The sequence below is a fragment of the Humulus lupulus genome, chromosome 6 (assembly GCF_963169125.1).
Source record: "Humulus lupulus chromosome 6, drHumLupu1.1, whole genome shotgun sequence".
Classification (NCBI taxonomy): domain Eukaryota; kingdom Viridiplantae; phylum Streptophyta; class Magnoliopsida; order Rosales; family Cannabaceae; genus Humulus; species Humulus lupulus.
The window spans coordinates 3051358-3072336 of NC_084798.1; the positions used below are offsets into that span (position 1 = coordinate 3051358).

The 20979-nt window shown below is 30.1% G+C and overlaps 1 protein-coding gene across 1 annotated transcript; it reads right to left on the reverse strand.

Annotated features, from left to right (window-relative positions):
• Window positions 1-554: 554 nt before the first annotated feature.
• LOC133783641 (subtilisin-like protease SBT3.18) lies at window positions 555-13229 on the reverse strand. The gene is made up of 10 exons (XM_062223288.1): window positions 13107-13229; window positions 12900-13009; window positions 12711-12808; window positions 12403-12561; window positions 11308-11978; window positions 5589-5656; window positions 4690-4932; window positions 3585-3699; window positions 2469-2688; window positions 555-1397 (listed from the first exon to the last, which is right to left on the reverse strand). The coding sequence occupies exons 1-10, from the start codon at window positions 13227-13229 to the stop codon at window positions 772-774; spliced, it is 2433 nt and encodes an 810-aa protein (XP_062079272.1). The 3' UTR covers window positions 555-771.
• Between the last annotated feature and the right edge of the window lie 7750 nt (window positions 13230-20979).

Genomic DNA, 20979 nt, shown 5'->3' on the forward strand with positions numbered 1-20979 from the left:
TCACAAATAAAGTGATGTATCGTTATTGATGCAATTCAATATCAGGTCTCACTCACATGTATTACATAATTGGATATTCATGTATATCAAAATATGTGAATATCTTCAACACTCTTCATTTTGGTTGTGTGAGTGCGAGTTTATTGTTCTTTTCTTTTATTCTATTGCTTTTCATCTTCTTATTTGTATCTTATATTTACTTGATTTTATTGTTTAGAGTTGTAATCATTTCATTTCTTTTGTTACAGACACTATTTCTTTATTTGTATCTTTTATTTAGAGTTGTAATTTTCTATTCTCTTCTTCTATTTGTATTTTTCAGTCATAAAGTTGTAATATTATTTAATCAATCTTGTTTTATTTATATATTTTGCTTAGAGTTGTAAGATTTTTTACTATTTCTATTGAGAATCTAATTTTTATTAACATAACATATATTCAACATATTATAACACATCCAAATATGCTTAAGTAAAAAATTGTTTTTTGAAAAAACCAACAAAAATAAAAGACACATATAATTAAGAAAATACTCAAATGCCGTTGAATAAAAAGGTTAACAAATCATGTCCCTTACATCATCAAATTATATTACAAATAAATTGAGAGACAAGCAAAGTGTGTCATATATATAAAACTTGGAGCTAGCTAGCATTGAAAGAACGAGAATAATAAATATTATAATTAGTAATAATCAAAGTTCCTTAACAAAGTAAACCTTGCATATATAATAAATAGGAAAGCAAAAAATAAAAAAAAAATAAAAAAACCCTAGCTAGTAATAAAGTCACTTAGTTGATCATTATCATCATGATCAAGACTTGTGATTGTGTTTACACAAACAACCAAAGGACTTCTAACCCTACGAACACCATCCGACCAAACTATTTCCCCAAAATCATAAATCCCACGAGACTTTTTCCTTGGCAAGAGAGTGACATAGTAAGTGATTTCTTCCCTAAACCAAGAAAAAACCAAAACCCTAGGCCACACCACCACCTCGACTCCACGTGGCTCGACAACGCTACTAAAATACACGGCGAACTTGCTAGGGCCAACGTTGCGAACTGTCCTTGTGATGGTGATGCTCGAGTGTAGATTCGAGACTGCGATCGAAGGGTAGTTTATATTGGCTTTGGATTTTCTCACTTGTGAGCAACTTAATGTGGTTGTATCATCATCGTCATCATGAGAGGGATGAACCAAGGCATTGATTTGTTGTTGATTGTAGCCAAGGTTGCAAAGGAATAGAATGTAGTCTATGGTTTTCATGTCGTAGACTAAGCCAGGATCCATGGCTTTCATGGGGTCTACATGGCCGGCTCCAATGTCGAAGGGGTCAGAAACTTTCATCGATTCCTTGTTCACTATGTTGTAGCCTATGGTGCTTGTATATGCTAACAAAGAAAAAAACATATTTATTAATGAGTGATTGATAAAAATAGATCTTTTCCTAATGTTATTTTGTAAAATAATTGTTTTGATAATTTTTTGTAAAATAACATTTTAAATTGTGTCAAGTATGTTAGACATGATATCGAGGATGATATTTAGAACAACATTTTGTAAAGAATTATATATATACAAAAATTGTCACGCAATATGATTATAAAAAAAGTATTTTCCTAATTATTTTTATTTGTTTTTCCTTATCTTAATGTCTAGGATTTACTTTGTTCTAAATCTTATTTGTCAATATAGTTTCATCAAATTAATTTTGAATATTGTCATTAATTCGCTATTATTTAAGTCTTGCTGGTATAATACTCATATTTAATTATATATATATAGAGAGAGAAAGAGAGATTTGATTATTAGATAAATTGATATATAACACCACAATTTTTTTTTTTTTTTACTTTTAATCATAAAAAATATATAAATATTTTGTAAGTAAACAAAATCATCATAAATATGTAATACTAAAAAGTTTACAACCAAAATATTGATTAGTCACTAAAAATGCATTTTATTATAATTAAATATAGTTTTATAACAAACTTTATGATTAAAAGTGAAATTTAGTTACAAAAAACTTATATTATATTAATACTTAAAAGTTGTCACTAAACAATATTATATATAAAAATTTGATTCCTTAATAATATTACATTGAAGATGCTCTATAATATTATTATGGGTGACCTATTTTTTAAAATTATTTTGCACTCTAGCCTAGTTTTAATAATTATTTGCAATATGCCTTTTTTCGTAATTTAGACAGCTAGTCAGAAATTTAAACAGGTAGTCGAAAAATTCAAACAGTCAGTCGAAAATGTTAGAGAGTTGATCGAAAAATTTAGGCAACTGATCGAATTTTAGACAGAGACCATTTTGCAAAAAAATTATCGAAGGTAGACCAAAGTACAAAATCACTTAAAAAAAAATATAATTTTCACCAATTTTTTTTATTATTATATATAAAGAGAGATGATGATATATGCATATATATATATATATATATATACCTGTAGTCATGAGAGCAGACTTGATGACAGCAGGAGACCAATATGGATTTGCAGACTTAAGAAGAGCAACAATGGCAGAGATGTGAGGGCATGACATGGATGTTCCTGACATAATATTCCAATTTACAGGAACTTTGTATGTACTCGAAGGTACAACTGTTGGTGGGGTTTTCCTTGGCCATGCTGCTAGTATGTTCATACCAGGAGCACTTATATCTGGCTATATTATGCAATAATCTAAAGTTATGTTTGGAAAGTAAGATTTGATGATTGGACATTATTGAATTAAGAAATAGTAAATATATATGGAGAGCTTTTTAAGTAGGTTGTTACTTTTGTCCCTTTCGGTAGGGACAATCTTTGTTTTCGTCAATATTTTTAATAGGAAGGTGTACAATTAGTTTTAGAAGACATCCCATCAGTTTAAAGGAAATTTCGAATAATTTATTATGCAAAAATCAATATTCAAAGAGGGATGCATATTTTATTCATGGGGATGGGGCCCCGTGAGAACCCGCCCCTAATGGGACAGATAATCTCCGTCTAAATAGATAACACGGCAGGGATGAAGATAATTTTCAATCCTCGAATGTTAAATGAGGCGAGGCCTTGACGTACAATATAAAAAAATTGATGCTTGCTATAATTTATACAATTATATAAAAAAATTGAAAACTGGTGAGATGCTGGCTACAATTTATATAATTATATAAAAAAAATTTGGATTATAATTTCTTCAAAAAAACTAAGACGTTCTTATCGGTAGGGGCAAAATTGATGCTCTCATTTAATTAAGATCATCTCTCTCCTTTCTCTAATTTCTCTCTATGCATATAAATAAAAGAAGGAATAATTAAGTTGATTATTTGCTAATAACAAATTATATATAAAAAAACACTTGAATTGGATTAAAATTATCTCAAGCCGTTTGTTCAATAGAAATAAGTCATCACGTTTATTAGGTGGATTAATTAGGTTGTTGTTTTAATTTTTCTTTTAAATATCTAACCCTAATTATTTCTTAACAAATTTTCATCATAAAATTAAGTCATATCAAATCATTCATAATTATATACCATGTTATCTTGATTATATATGTGTATATGAATAATTTACCTTGAGAATATCAGGTGAAATTGAACTTGGCCCTCTTGAAGAGAAGAATGCGACTTTAGGTGCTAATGACTTGCCAATAATAGTTTTAGCTGTCACTATTTCCAACGTTGGAAGTCTGCATGTACATGGCAATTAATTAAACTATATATATATATATATATATATATAGAGGGAGCGACTACGTACAACGCATCTCTTTTTTTTTTAATACCGGTGCATTGTTTTTTTATTTCGGTACCTGAATAGTTATTATCCCAAATTTTTTTATACGATGGTGTACAATATAACTATCTAGAATATCCTACAAATTTTCAAGAAATTATGAATAAATTATGGTACTGAAACAGGGTTTAAACTATCTGTTGCACTCGTGTCTGTTTTTTTGTGTAAGCGTGTAAAATTTGACAGTTTGAACTCTGTTTTCAGCTTCGTAAACTATTCAGAATTTCTTAAAAATTTGCAGGATATTCTAAATACCTACAATGTACACTGTCATATAAAAAAATTTGGGATTATATTTATTCAGGTGCCGAAATAGAAAAATGATGCACCTGTGTTGCAAAAAAGATAATGCATTGTAGTTGCTCCCTATATGTATATTAATTATCACAAAATTAAACCAAACAAATCCTATTAAGTTCATTTGTAATTATCAAGAAAAAAACACATTGATCATTACTAGATATCGCTAACTAATTATAGGATGACACCCTTATAGTATTGGACACTTTAAGATACTAAATAGCAACACCTAAATATATTTATCATTACCAATCAAAGTAAGTTTATATATATATATATATATGATTGTTTAATATATAATGCCTAATTAATATATATTTAAAATTGTTTTGCAAACTTTAATTTCTTTTAACTGATATTGTTATGCTATATCTTAATAATGTTACAATTTGGCAATTATTCATATTCATGCTAAAACAAAAAAACTAGTGGCTAGCTAAAAGTACATATTATAATGATAACATATATGACTAAAAGTATATTTTTTGATGCATGTTATTATAATTAGTGTTCTTAATTATAATAATGCTCAGATTAATTAATATATATAATGATCAAAGTATATATTAATAATAATTATTACCTCATGAAGAGAGCAAGATAGTGCTTGATTTTGGTTCCTTGGTGAATGTCAAGATAGACAGTGGGGAAGACATCAGGACCAGATAGTGTGGTGAATGGTTGAACAAATATCAAAGCTGATGCATTGATTCCCAAAGCAGCCTCTTGTGCTTCTCCCAACTCCACTGGACCCACTGTTGAGAAGCACAGTATTACTCTCCCTGCACCTGACCTTGTATTTTTTCTATAACCCAAGTTGCAAACCCTGCAAATTTAAAATAATATGTATATTATAGAGATGGTGTTTGTCAAAAAGTCATTTTGTATAATATATATATTTTAATAGGGAAAGTACAATTTTGACCCCTGTATTTTTCCCGAATACGCGATCGGCCCTAGGCTTGTGTCTTGTTAAATGACAATTCGGACCGTGTGTTTTACAAAATGGATCAAAATAGTACCCTAGATCCGATTTTGATCAAAATATTTTTAATTATAATATCACTTCTCGGGTTGTTCGTATTGCGATGAGTTCAGAGAAGTGGAGAAAGTGGTCGAGGAGTTGAGAATGAAAGATTATATTTGAATTTTTTTTGACCAAAATTGGGTATAAAGTGCTATTTTGATCCATTTTGTAAAACACAAAGTCCGAATTGTCATTTAACAAAACACAGGGATCGATCGCGTATTTGAGAAAAATATAGGGGTTAAAATTGTATTTTCCCTTTTTAAAATGGTTTTCTAGTTGTACTCGAAACTCTATATGACACACTCAAAACCCAATTAAAAATTCTCGATTCATAGTATCTTCCTTTTGCAAAAAAATTATTAAAACAAAATTATTTTGTAAAGTATCATTAAAAAAAACTACTTTCACCATTTACTCTATAATAGAGAAGAAATTATTAAGCAGAATATTACCCATTTGTGAAATATGTAATTGGATCAACCAGCTTTGCTGTAATTGATTCTGTAATAAAACTTTCGCCCTGTACGTAAAATTGAGTATTAATTAGATGTTATCATTAATATGATTAATTACTATAGTTATAAGATATAGTTTGGTATATAATGAATTTTTTTTTGTAACTTAGATAATTGTGTTTAAAAACCATATAAAGATTCATCGATCTTTAGATTAAAAAAGGTTATAAATTGATAACTGTTAGTTTAATTGCTACTCTTAGTAATTGTTAGTTGTGTCTAGTTATTGGTCAGTCTCATTTTATCTGACCAAGACTTTAGTTACATAGGATTGGCCAGCCTAGCTGACCGAAATTTCTGTTATGTTACCAAGTCTATAAATAGACATTGTAATTCATTATTATGTAACGATTCCAATTCATTGCAATAAAGACACAAGAGTTTCAAAGATACATTGTTGTTCTTGTTATGAGTTTGAGAGCTAGTGCTCTGTTTTTATGGTGTTGTGTTTCTGGCAACAATCAGTGGTGTAGATCGAAGATAAAGCTTGCAGAGAAGCTTTACAAGTGGTATCAGAGCTTTGGTCAAGACGATTCAGGGAAGATTCTTGATTCAAGATTGTGGTGAATTCTGTCACCATGGGGAATACAAAATTCGATCTAGAGAAATTCACTGGCAAGAATGATTTCGGATTGTGGAGGGTGAAGATGAGAGCCTTGCTCGTGCAACAAGGGATTCAAGCAGCCTTGTTGGGTGAAGAGAAGCTCCCTGCAAGCTTGACAGAGAAAGAAAAAACAAAGATACTGGACAAAGCTCATAGTGCCATTATCCTGAGTCTTGGGGATAAGGTATTGCGAGAAGTTTCGAAGGAGAAAACTGCTGCAGGTCTCTGGACGAAGTTGGAAAGCTTGTATTTGACAAAGTCCCTTGCCAATCGATTGTTCTTGAAGCAGAAACTGTATTCATTCAAGATGGGATCAGGTAAAAACATTGAAGACCATTTGGATGAATTCAACAAGATCATTCTTGATCTTGAGAACATCGACGTGAAGATTGGAGATGAAGATCAAGCAATCATAGTACTGAACTCACTGCCTTCAGATTCATACGAACATTTCGTAGACACCATGATGTATGGGAAGGAGACCTTGACTCTTGAAAGGGTTCATAATGCATTGATGTCTAAAGAAATGAAGAGAAAGTCTGAGATGAAAGAGAAGATAGGTGGAGATGGATTGCTTGTTCATGGCAAGTTCTTCAAGAAAGAAAACAAAGGTCAGTCGAATCAGAACAAGAAGATTGGATCAAAACCGAAACACAGGAGGTGTTATATCTGTAACAAGATCGATCATCTAAAAAGGGACTGTCCAATTTTTAAGAGTTATAATCAGAAGCATGGAAATGTCGACATAGCATCTGAAGGTGATGAAAGCGATGGCTATGAGAGTGCAGGTGTGTTAATTGCTTCTAATGATAGCTTGAGTTCGAATTGGGTGCTTGATTCAGGATGTTCATTTCATATTTGTCCTGATAAATCAAGATTTAGTAAGTTTCAATGTAAGAAGTTAGGCACAGTGAAACTGGGGGATAATCGAGCATGTACAATTGAAGGGATTGGATCTGTCATGATCAAATTAGATGATGGGACTGTAGCGAAATTGAAAGGAGTGAGGTTTGTTCCAGAAATTAAGAGAAATTTAATCTCAGTGGCTGTGTTAGATCAGGAAGGCTATCTGATCAAAGTTGATAATGGCTGCATGAGGGTGATAAAGGGTTCAAGAATAATAATGAGAGGGAAGAAAGAAAATAGTATTTATGTGTTGCAAGGAGGATCAGTAAGGGATGAAGTGAATGTAACAGAAAATAACAAAAATGATGCTATGTTATGGCATAGAAGACTTGCTCACATTGGTAACAAAGGTCGTAAGATTCTAGCCAGGAATGGTGTATTTGGAAATGATCAAATCCATGATCTGGAATTCTGTGATCAATGTGTACTGGGTAAAGCTACAAAGCTTAAATTCGGAACTGGTTTGCACATTTCAAAGGGAATTTTAGACTACATTCACTCAGATCTATGGGGGCCCTCAAGAACAGTAACAAAAGGCGGAGCCAGGTATTTTCTTCTCTTCCTGGATGATTATTCTAGATACAGTTGGACTTATGTGTTGAAAAACAAGTCAGATGCTTTCAATAAGTTCACTGAATGGAAGACATTATTGGAGAACCAAACAGGAAGGAGAATTAAGAAGCTTAGGACAGACAATGGGCTAGAATTCTGTGCAGATAAGTTTAAAAATTATTGCAAGAAGGCTGGCATAGGAAGACACCTAACTGTACCCAAAAATCCTCAACAAAATGGTCTTGCTGAAAGGATGAACATGACCATGTTGGAGAGGGTAAGATGTATGTTGATCTACTCAGGTTTACCAAAATTTTTTTGGGGAGAAGCAGTGGTAGTTGCAACATACTTGATAAATAGTTGTCCTTCCTCTGCAATAGAATTCAAAACCCCCATTGAGGTCTGGTCAGGAAAGCCTGCAGCGTATGAAAACCTTAGAATCTTTGGGTGTGTAGCTTATGCCCATGTCAAACAGGATAAGAGTTAGAGCCAAGGGCAAGGAAATGTATCTTCCTTGGCTATCCTGAGGGTGTAAAGGGCTATAAAATGATGAGCATTGAGGCTGGAAATCATCAGAAGTACTTCATCAGCAGAGATGTAGTATTCAAGGAATCAAAAATGTACAAGGACACACTCAAAGAAAGGACAGAAAGTGACAAGGAGGTTAGTGACAGCAGCAATAATAATTCTCATTTCGAGGTGGAGACCAATGATGATCAATCTCATGACAGTGTGCATCCAACACCCCAAGAAACTGGTGGAACAGAAGAAATTGATCAGTCTGAAGATGAAGATGGTCAATCAGAAGAAACTAATGAGTATCAGTTAGTTAGAGACAGACAGAAAATGGTTATCAAAGCACCTGTAAGATTCGGCTATGCAGATGTGGTCCATTATGCTCTAAACGTAGCTGGAATAGATGGAGAAGAGCCAACATCTTATGAGGAAGCAATCAACTCAGCTGATAGTCAGGAGTGGAATAATGCAATGGAAGAAGAGATATGCTCACTGAAGAAAAATCAGACTTGGGTGTTGATTAGAAAACCAGTGGGGAAAAGAATTGTTAGCTGCAAATGGGTGTACAAGTACAAAGAAGGTACACCTGGTGTAGAGAAAGCTAGGTACAAAGCAAGATTGGTAGCTAGGGGTTTCACACAGAAGCAAGGGATAGATTATAATGAGATTTTTTCACCTATGGTGAAACATACCTCAATCAGGATGTTGTTGAGTTTGGTAGCTACTGAAGATCTTGAGCTAGAGCAGCTTGATGTTAAGACTGCTTTCTTGCATGGAGACCTAGAAGAAAACATTCTAATGAAGCAACCAAGGGGTTTTGAGGAGAAAGGAAAGGAAGACTATGTCTGTCTCTTAAAGAAGTCCTTGTATGGGTTAAAACAGTCACCTAGGCAATGGTATAAGAGATTTGATGAGTTTGTTGTCAAATCTAGGTTTAGAAGAAGCTCGTATGATAGCTGTGTCTATGTGAAGACAGCCAAAACAGCGATTTACTTGCTCCTATATGTCGATGATATGTTGATAGCCAGCAAGGACATGGAAGAAATTAAGAAGGTAAAGAAGGTGTTAAGTAGGGAATTTGAGATGAAAGACTTGGGATCAGCCAAGAAGATTTTGGGAATTGAAATCACTAGAGATAGACAATACAGGACACTGAAACTTTCTCAAGAAGGATACATTCTCAAGATTTTAAAGAAATTCTCACTTGCTAATGCAAAGGCAGTCAGTACACCTATTGGACATCAGTTCAAACTTTCCCACACTCAAGCCCCAACTACTATTCAAGAAGAAAAATACATGTCTAGTGTTCCCTACACTAGCTTGGTGGGGAGCATAATGTACCTAATGATATGCACACGACCAGATCTAAGTCATGGAGTGAGCATAGTCAGTAGGTTCATGGGAAATCCTGGTGTGGAGCATTGGCAAGCTGTTAAATGGCTTGCAAAGTATTTGAAAGGCACAACAAAGGTTGGACTGGTGTATGGATCACACAACAACTCAGAAGTGGTGGGGTTTGTTACTCTGGCTATGGTGGAGATCTAGACACCAGAAGATCTCAAACAAGGTATGTGTTTCAACTATGGGGCTGCACTATAAGTTGGAAGGCAAACGTTCAAGCTATTGTGGCACTATCAACTACTGAAGCCGAGTACATGGCTTGCACAGAAGCTGTTAAAGAAGCCATCTAGTTGAAGGGTCTGTCAAGGGAACTTGGAGTGAATCAAGGAAGCGTGACCGTGCATTGTGACAGCCAAAGTGCACTTCACCTGAGCAGAAACCAAGTCTTTCATGAGAGGACCAAGCACATCGACATAAGACTCCACTTTATTCGAGACATCATCACAGATGGAAAGGTGGAGCTTATTAAGATTGCATCTGAAGAGAATCCAGCTGACATGCTCACCAAGGTTCTCCCATCATCAAAGTTCAGACAATGTCTGAACTTATTACATGTATTTTAGTTTGTAATTACTAGATTAGCAATTAGGTGGAGAAATTGTTAGTTTAATTGCTACTCTTAGTAATTGTTAATTGTGTCTAGTTATTGGTCAGTCTCATTTTATCTGACCAAGACTTTAATTACATAGGATTGGCCAGCCTAGCTGACTGAAATTTCTGTTATGTTACCAAGTCTATAAATAGACATTGTAATTCATTATTATATAACGATTCCAATTCATTGCAATAAAGACACAAGAGTTTCAAAGATACATTGTTGTTCTTGTTATGAGTTTGAGAGCTAGTGCTCTGTTTTTATGGTGTTGTGTTTCTGGCAACAACCAGTGGTGTAGATCGAAGATAAAGCTTGCAGAGAAGCTTTACAATAACAAATAAATAAATAAAAGTATATATATTCCGTTATTCTTATTCTTATGACAATTACATTATATTACCAAACAACTTTAATGCACTACATATATATATATATAGATATATTGCACTTAATTATATTATAATTTAAAGAAAATTATTGGAACTTTTCACCATTTGCCACATGAGAAAATATGTTATAATAAAATGAAAGAAAAATGCTAATGATGACGATGATCATTATATAAATTTATATATGTATGTATTAAAACCATGTGGGTTATTGGACATGTCATATTCCTTGCTATAGACTCCTAAAGTTACATAATTCTGATGAATAAAATCAATCAATATGCATGATTATCCATGTCAATATATATATGCTCCATATATAATATTTGTGTCACATTGGATGTGAATAATAAACCATCTTTTAATACCAAAATATCATGCTAAATTGGCACAAAAATTATATAAATATTACATTTGTCATAGTATTTGGTGGTGTTCCAATGCAAAATTAAATAACATTTTAAGATACGAGTTGATATATAAAGTAAACTATTATTGATATTTATTGAAAGTGCATTAATTTTCTATTTTTATTGGTAAAAATATATTTATTATTGTACTAAATTTTATACAACTTTTAGCATGTGTTAAATTTAACATAGTTTTAGCACATTATTGGTTATAGTACTTTATTGGAGATGCACTAATACGTACATGCAGAGTCATGGTTAATAATATAATATTATTTCGTACCGTAACAGAAAAGTTGCCTTGAACAATCACATCGGTTGAAAACATTCGATCAACTGAGGAAGCAGCCACACAAATCGACCAGGGCTCAACGTTGGTGACCAGACCTGGATCTGGTCCATCATTCCCAGCAGCAAAAACAACACTAACTCCAAGTTGCATGGCATGGAACGAGCCAATAGAATTACTCGAATCAAACAACTCAGGCAATGGTGGAGATGCCCCAATGGAGGCTGAGATCACGTGCACACCGTCATGCAAAGCATCGTCGAAGGCTGCCAAAACATCAGCCTCGGTGCATTGTCCAACATAGTCTTTGCCCCAACAGGCCTTGTAGACTGCTAGGCGTGCTCTAGGGGCTCCGCCTCTAGCTGTGCCTAAACCTAGCCCTAACAAACTCGCTTCTTCAACTATGGACCCCACAGTAGTGGATGCTGTGTGGGTCCCATGGCCGAGAAAATCTCTGGCTGAGCGGTATTCAGGGTTGCCACTCTTGTTTAAGGAGCCATAGATGCTTTCGAAGCCTTGGAGGTAGTAACGAGCTCCAATGAGCTTGTTGTTGCATGCTTTTTCTGGATTGAACATGTCTCCTTTAACACATTTTCCTTTCCATGTTGAAGGGATTGGACTCATTCTTGGCTCTTCTTGAAAACTTTTAGATTCTGGCCATATACCTGTCTTGGAACAATTACTAGGTTAGTGTAATTTAATAAAAATATTTTTGTTACATTTTATAATCTATGAATGACTTTATTTGACATCTTATGAGAAATATTAATGTGAAACACTTGGACAAAGCTTATCATCAACCAATATAATTTCAATTAGATTAATTTGTGGCTAAAAAAATAAGAATTATATTAGGGTGATTTGAAAGTAGTTTTTAACAAATTTTCAATTGAAACTCTGTAAATTCTCTAGTTTTTCTCTTATAAGCAATTTGATGTATAGAAAGGCCATTTTTTTTCTTCTCAAAAGTAACAAGTCTACAGCTTCTCGTTTACTACTCCTATTTAGTTTTTTTTTTTCAAAAAAATAAAAATAAAAAATACAAAAATTTACAAGGAATATCATATATATAAACTTAAAATTAATGACCTGAATCAATAACTCCAACAATAACATTTTCACCATAGGCAAGCTGCAAAGGAGTGGTGGCTTCATTAGTGGTCAAGCCAAGCCCCATGAAATCCCAACTTCTGGTGGTGTGTAGCTCTACACTCTTGCTTTTAAACAATGATATTACTTCTTTCCTCTCTGCAATTAATTAATTATATCATTAATTATTAACTAATTAATTATATATGCCTTTCTTACATGCCCTTAATCAACAATAAAAATGGTACTTTGTTAGTTAACTATTAATTAGTAATTTTATTATGATAATAAATGATATGATTACGTACTGGCCAAGGCAGCTACTTGGCTTGAATTGAGCATTGCTGAAAACCCAGAGAAACTGTGCTTGTAACTATAGATCATGGATTGCTTAGCTTCTTCTTCACTGATATCAATTATTATAATTAAGTACAAAAAAAAAATATATGTATATGTATATATATGTATAGAATATGATATTGATCATGAAATCTGACCTTGAAAAGACGTTGGAAAGGAGATGAAGATGGCGCTTGGAAATGATAAACTTATTATTATTATTCTTATTATTTTTAATGTATTTTCGGCCTAAGTAAACAATGTAAACCTGTGAAATATAACACTTTATTATGAAAGAAAAAGAGAAAAGAAAAGTTAGGCTATAATAATAATAAGGTTGAAAAATAAAAGTATAATGAAATTACTTGAGGTGTTGTGTTGGTGGGAGTTGAGTGAATAAGATGATCATGAAGAAGTGAAAGCAAGAGAAATAGGGCCCCAAACCATTGAATTTGAGTACTATTACCACTTCTTCTTCTTCTACCCATATTTGTGTTTTTGAATTGAAGAAGCACATGGTTGGTCGGGATTATATAGAGTCTCAAAAATTGTACGTACTACTGCTATTATTAATTATAATCATAAGTAATAATCAAAGGCTATCATATTATATATTTTTATATATATATATATATGTATATATATATATAGGACAATTCTCAAATAGAGGCTTCACTTTAAGTTCTACTGGTAGTACTCTCAGCATTCTCGATCTGTGAATAGTTTTTGGCGCGGTTTTTTTTTATGACCGTGTATATTGTAGCTATTTAGAGCATCTTGCAAATTTTCAAAAAATCTCAAATAAGTTACAGCCAAAAACTAAGTTCAAACATGTTGTTGCATTCGTGACTAATTTTTTTTTTGCGTGTGGAAAACAACATGTTTGAACCTACTTTTCGGGATTGCAAACTATTCAAAATTTTCTGAAAATTTTCAAAATGCTCTAAACAACTACAATATACATGCTCATAAAAAAAATTATACCGAAAATTATTCACAAGTTAAAAACACTAAAGAGTTCTACCAATAAAACTTAAAGCAAAATCTTTATAAAAAATTATCATATATATAAATTGGTCACATTCGAAAGAAATTAATGGTTAGAATATAAATAGTGCGCGTGACAACCAAGGTTCTAAAAGCTGCAACAACACTCACATTTACACTTCCTATATGTTCATCATGATTTTTCTTTTCATAAGTTATTTATATATAAAAATATATTACCTTTTTTTTTATGTTTGAAGTTAAAAATATATATGTCTTGTTAGAGAAAACACATGTGACTATATATGTACTCTACACTTGTACTTACCCAAGAAAAATGTACATGACACTATAGTGTAGTGTAATCATTGTCTTATTACACTCTTGCTAATGAAATATATATATACACTATAATATATATATATATACACACGCTGCAAATAAATGTAGGACAATTTTTTTTTCACAACATATATTTTGTGTGACTAAATACTAATTTTCGTAACAATAAAAAATTATTTGTGACTAAAAAGTCATACTTAATAATAAATTGTCACTAATGTAGTTTTAGTCACAACCTATTATTTTTAGTGATAAAATTTGTTGTGACTAAAAATACATTTAGTGACAATAAATTGTGATTTTTGTGACTAATATTTTTTGCCACAGACTTTTTAGTGATGACATAGATAAGATAATTTTTCTTTAGTCACAAAATTTATTATGACTAAAACTAAATTTGTTTGTAGTGATATATATATATGAGAATTCTCCTATAGGGGCTTCACTTTAAGCCCTATTGGTAGGGCTCTCAGTGTTCTCGACCCGTTAATAGTTTTCGGCGCGATTTTTTTTTATGACTATGTATATTGTAGCTATTAAGGGCATCCTACGAATTTTCAGAAAATTCCGAATAGTTTACAGTACCGAAAACTAGGTTCAAACATGTTGTTGCACACGTGACTAATTTTTTTTATGCACGTGGAAAACAACATGTTTGAATCTAGTTTTCGGTACTGTAAACTATTCAGAATTTTCTAAAAATTTGCAGGATGCTCTAAATAGCTACAATATACATGGTTATAAAAAAAAACCGTGCCGAAAACTATTCAGGGGTCGAGAAACAATAAAAGCCCTACCGATAAGGCTTAAAGTGAAATCTCTATTGGAGAATTGTCCTATGTATATATATATACTGTGGTTAACCGAATTTTGCTCAATCCATTCCAACTTTATATTAAGTGTGTGTTAGGGCTGTCACGAGTATAGGTTGGCTAGGCCCATGTCTAGGGCCTCACCCTAAAGGACTCCAAATTTTAGAAAAATATCTATTTTCACATAATTTTTTTTTTCCAAATTTTAGAAAATATCCTTTTATATGTGTAAATTAGAAAAATAATATATTTTTTCTTTATTTGTCTCGGGCTTCACCTATCTCAGGCACACTCCTGGTGTGTGTGTGCAATAAGTATATATTTTAAATATATTAGTTCTAGTTTGTTAGGTCTCTTTCATATATTTTCTCTCTCTTTCCACTACTAGAAGAAGTGTATATATATTGTCCTATATATATCATTCTCTATTCCATAGAGCTTAGCTAGGTAGAATCACTACAAAAGATTACTGTTGCAGAAAGATTCATCATATATATAGTATGCATTGAATTACTATATATCCATCGAGAGAAATGCATGTGATCTATCATCATTCTATTTGTAGTTGCCCTTTTCTTTCAAAATTTACTACATCAATAAATAAATGAGAAAATACAATTTTAACCCTTATATTTTTCCTAAATGCATGATCGGTTCTTGTGTCTTGTTAAATTTATTATACTATGTGTGTTTACAAAATATATCAAAATTGTATCATATACCCAATTTTGGTAAAAATAAATTCAAATATAATATTTCATTATCAATTTGTCGACCACTTTCTCCACTTCTCTGAACTCATCGCATCACTAACGACCTGAGAATTGTTCTTACAATTGAAAATATTTTGAACAAACACTAAAAAAAAAATGTAACTTTGTGACAATTTTTTAGTCACAACATATATTTTGTGTGACTAAATGTCACTTTTAGTAACAACAAAAAATTACTTGTGACTAAAAAGTCATACTTAATTACAAGTTGTCACTAATATAGTTTTAGTCACAACCTATTATTTTTAGTGATAAATTTTGTTGTGACTAAAAATACATTTAGTGACAATAAATTGTGATTTTTGTGACTAATACTTTTAACTACGGACTTTTTAGCGATGACATAAGTAAGATGATTTTTTTTAGTCACAAATTTTTTATTTTTAGTGTCAAAATTTATTGTGACCAAAACCAATATTTTTTGTAGTAAAAATCAGGTCTAGGGCACTATTTTGATCCATTTTGTAAACACAAAGGGTTTGAATTGTCATTAACAAAACACAGGACCGATCGCGTATTTAGGAAAAAAACAAGAGCTAAAATGGTATTTCTATCAACATTATATAAATATATATGGCCTTGTACAATGTACATAGGAGCCAAGATTTTAATATAGTAGAGGCATGGCCACTATAGTGATAAAACAAGGCCAAGGATAGAATAGTTGTATGATACAAGCACAAACACAAACATAATAACATAGACATGATATGTATAATATTGATATGCTTAACTATTATAATATATATTTATTTGTGAATTAAAATAAAATTAAAAAAATAAATTTAGTAAAGAAAGTTTGTGCTGGCTTTTTCTACATAAGAGATTTTAGAAGGTAGAGAAAAATTTCATGTTCGGTTGAATAATTGAGTTTAGATTTGTTAGTTATAACTTTAAATATATATTTAGAATAAAAAAAATTTGAAATACTACAGATGTGTTTAAATTATCTTATATGCTAAAAAATGAAGCTGGATTTTTTTTTTTTGAAAAATAAACAAATTTAATTTAGATGTATGAACTTTTATTTTTCTAAAAGCTTAATTAAATTGGGCCTAGTTTCCCTTTCCAATTTCTACATTGAACATTGGGCCTTAGTGGTTCTGTTATGGGCCTTAGTTCTGAAGTGGGCTTGTATTTGAAAAGTTGAGTGTGGAATTCTAGTTTTGGGACTTTAAAGTATTATGTCTTGTATGTATTTAAAACGAAAACTTGATTATATATAACTTGAAAAAATCTTTGGTGCTATCATTATCATAATTTTAATTTGCAAAAAAAAAAAAGATTCATTATTATATATTATTATTATTATTATTCCTCAAAAGAAAACTAACAAAAAGAAAGAAACAAAAATAAATCAATGAATGGAGAAATAAAAGACAAGAAATAAGATACATATAATTCCATAAGCAACACCATCACTCAATATTTATCATTTATTTATTAATTTATTGGTTTTTGAGAAAACATATCACACAAATTGCATCTTTCCTTTTCTTTTTTTGGGCCAATTTTTTGAGGTGTGCACTCTCAATTGCATTAATAAAAAAAAAGAAATTTATTGGTTTTTTTGGAAAATATATCACACAATTTTTTGAGTTGAAAATTTGTAAATGAGTTAAAGTAAAACATATACACAATTTCTTATTTCGAAAGTGAATTTTGTATTTGACAAAAAAAAACGATTTTTTTTACAAGAATAAATTTCATATCATAGAAATTTTATATTTTAATTAGATTACTTCAATATCATAAGTAAAAATAAACTCCATATTATAAATAAATTATGATTTTTCTTGATGGGCTAGTAATTTATATGTATTACAAAATAAACAACAACCAATAATACAGAAAAAATAAAAATTAAATAAAGTGATGAAAGTGATCGATTCTCATTGTTCCCATATATTATTGTTGTATTTTTTTATTGTTTAGTATATATTACATAGAATATGATTAGTTCTTTTGGGGCTATATGTATAATTATTGACTCATTAATAAGACCTTTAATCCTTGCTAATCATAAATGAGTTTGCCAAAAAAAAAAACAGTCCAATAATTATTACAATATAATCATTAATTTATGATTAACAAATGAGAATATTAACTAATCATTTTTGTTCTTATTATTTATTATAATAAGATAACGTTATGAAATCTCTTGTTATAATAGTCAAAATTCCTTGAAGCATATAGGTCAACATACTATGTAATAAATATTAATAAGTTGGTAGTCATGAAAATTATTGTAAAATGTAATGAATATAAGTCCATTTTCAGTGATATTAAAAACAAAAAATTATGGTTTTAAAATTGCAAAAACAAAATCTGATAGGCAACTTTAGAAAAATATCATAAATTATATATTTAAGGAAAATATTATCATTTATATATTATTAGAAAATATTAGATCTAACAGGCATGTGCTTGATGATGTGTTTGGTTGATGATAATATTGCCATATATGTGGCCTATGAGTGATTATTATTTATCTAAGAAATTAAATGATTTAATAATTTAACATATAATAATTAGTATTAGCACCTTCTAGAATATATATACAAGCTTATTTGTTTGGTGCTTTCAACTTTATAAAAATGGATAAAGATATGCACTTATCATATTTATTAAGTGTAAGTGTGAAAATCATAAATTCTTAGACCATGAATTATTAGTCATCTTAATCATGATCATATGAGATAAACACAAAGATTATCTTATGTATATAATTGCTGTCACATTTTAGACATATGAGATGTGGTGAGTTTATCATACTCAACTAAAATTAGCACTGGAAAAAGATATTTCTCATCGCTTTTTAAGCTAATTTTTCGTTACTGCTAAAGATCCTCAACAGATAATGTTTATTCGAATGATGAGAAAGATATTATAAAAGTGACGAGAGAAGCGAGTTTTTCTCGTCACTTATGTGAAAAGCAATGAGGTAGGCTCTCTTTTTCATCGTTTTTGTAGAACAACCAATAAGAAATGTATTTTAGGCATTGAGGGAAGCCCTTTCTTCTTACTTCCTTCACATTTAATTATGTCTTTTTTTCAAAATGAAAAATGACTTTAAAATTATTACCTCTGAAATTTTATTCTTAGTATACTTAATGTATAAAGTGAAATAAAAACGTAATTGATCACTTTTAGTCACGATGCATATTGAAAAATAGTTTGACCAAAATTAGGATCAGGGTATCATTTTGTTCAATTTTGCAAAACGCAGAGTCCAAATTATTATTTAACTAAACAGATGGTCTGATTGGTAACTTTTGCAAAATACAGAGTCCAAAATAATATTTACCCTAATAATAATAATAACTTTTAATCACAAATTATTTACTTTTAGTCGCGATGCATATTGAAAGGGACGGGCCAGTTGGGTCCGTGTGGGGACTTGAGCTCCCACTAAAAAAAAATTATATTTTATTAATTTTTTAATTTCCTACAAATTATATATTAACAAAAAAAAACTTTATAAATATTCTTTAACACTTAAGCCCTCATAAAATACATAAAATTTCTACAAATAACTACAAATTTTATTTGAAGTAGAATTAGAATTTTTATGTTTATTAATATCATTTAATTCATATAATTTTTATTTTAAGCCCCGTAGAACAAAATTCCTAGTTCACATATTGATATATGTATGTATTTTCTTATTAGAGTAGACAACATCATTCTCTAGTAGTAAGATAGTGAACAATAACATTGTAATGTTGATTAAATAAAATGACACAAGAGTACTTAGAAATTGATGGTTTAGAATAATATAAGTCAAGTCAAGCAATATAATATCACATCATGTGAGAAATGCCAAAAGTTATATAATATATACATCATATATATCATATATATTAATTCGAAATTATTATAAGTATATATTCCTTTAATACATTTATAGATCCAAAGTCAAAAGTTGCAAACTATATGATCAAATGTGACATTGACTCCGAGTTGAAATTAGTTTGGCGCATTGCATATATATAGGAGACTATAAGACTAGTCTACATTACAAATGTTATATACATATACTTTTCGGAATTTTCTCATTTGGTTTTCTTTGTTTTTACAAAGTATCGTTTTTGTACTTTCTGTTTCCAATAATGTTCATATAGTACTTTATATTTTGAAAATATAGATATTTGGTATCCTAATTGATATAATTTTGTCAATATGACCAAACTGTCAGCAGTTATATATAATTTGTAGTTTGTATGATTGAGAGTAATTTGATTAAATTGGTAAAATTTTATTAATTAAATTTAAGTTTAGGGTACCAAATATGTACGATTTTAAAATGCAAGATATCAAATATATACGATTTCAAAATACAGAGTATCAAATAAATATTATTTATAAGTAAGAGTACCAATATGATACTTTGCAAAAATACATAATACTAAATTTTTACCTACCCTATTCTTTTTGACAAAACATGTGTTATATACATTTAATACTATATATATATATACACATATACACATTGTTAATATGATAAAAAGAAAAAGGGTGTGTTATTTGTGGTGATCAAGTGTGAACTGAAGAAATATGGATGTCTTAAAGCACATACCATGATAGTTTAAGTAGGAGTAAAGTATTTTTCTTGTTCTTTTCTCTCTCTTGTACACACACACACACAAATATATATATATATATTTATATATTAGTAGGTGTGGAGGAAAGGAAACCATATACATACACCACATCGACAAGAGAGCACTAGTTTTTGTTTTTTTTTAAGTTGACATGATACTACTTGTAAGTTATTAATCTAAATTCATTGTATATAATATTTGGTACTTTGTATCAAAATATAAATTTAGTATCTTCTTTTTTTATAATTATTAATTGATAATATTTATTTGCAAAAGTTATATAATTTGATAACCTTTACGAATTTAAATTTTTAATATTCTCATAATACCCATCATTTAATGATTTATTTGATTTTTAATTATTTAATTATTTTTAAATTATTTAAATATATTTCTAGAATTAATAAAAAAATGTTCAATTAAAACTTTAAAATAATTTTAAAAATAAATTTAATTAATTAAAAAATTAAAAAACTACTAAAAATCTTATTAATTAACTTTAAATAAATCTAAATTTTAATTTAATACACTATTTTTATTTTTAATTAGCCCTAATACTTTATACTAATTGAGTGTTTAATAGTATACAATAATATTAGTGAACCGTAATATTTAATTAAGTTTACTACAAATATATCATTATTACAAAAATAAAATTATAATATGCATAAAGACTAAACATAATTTTTATACTTATTTAAATGACAATAAGATTAGACA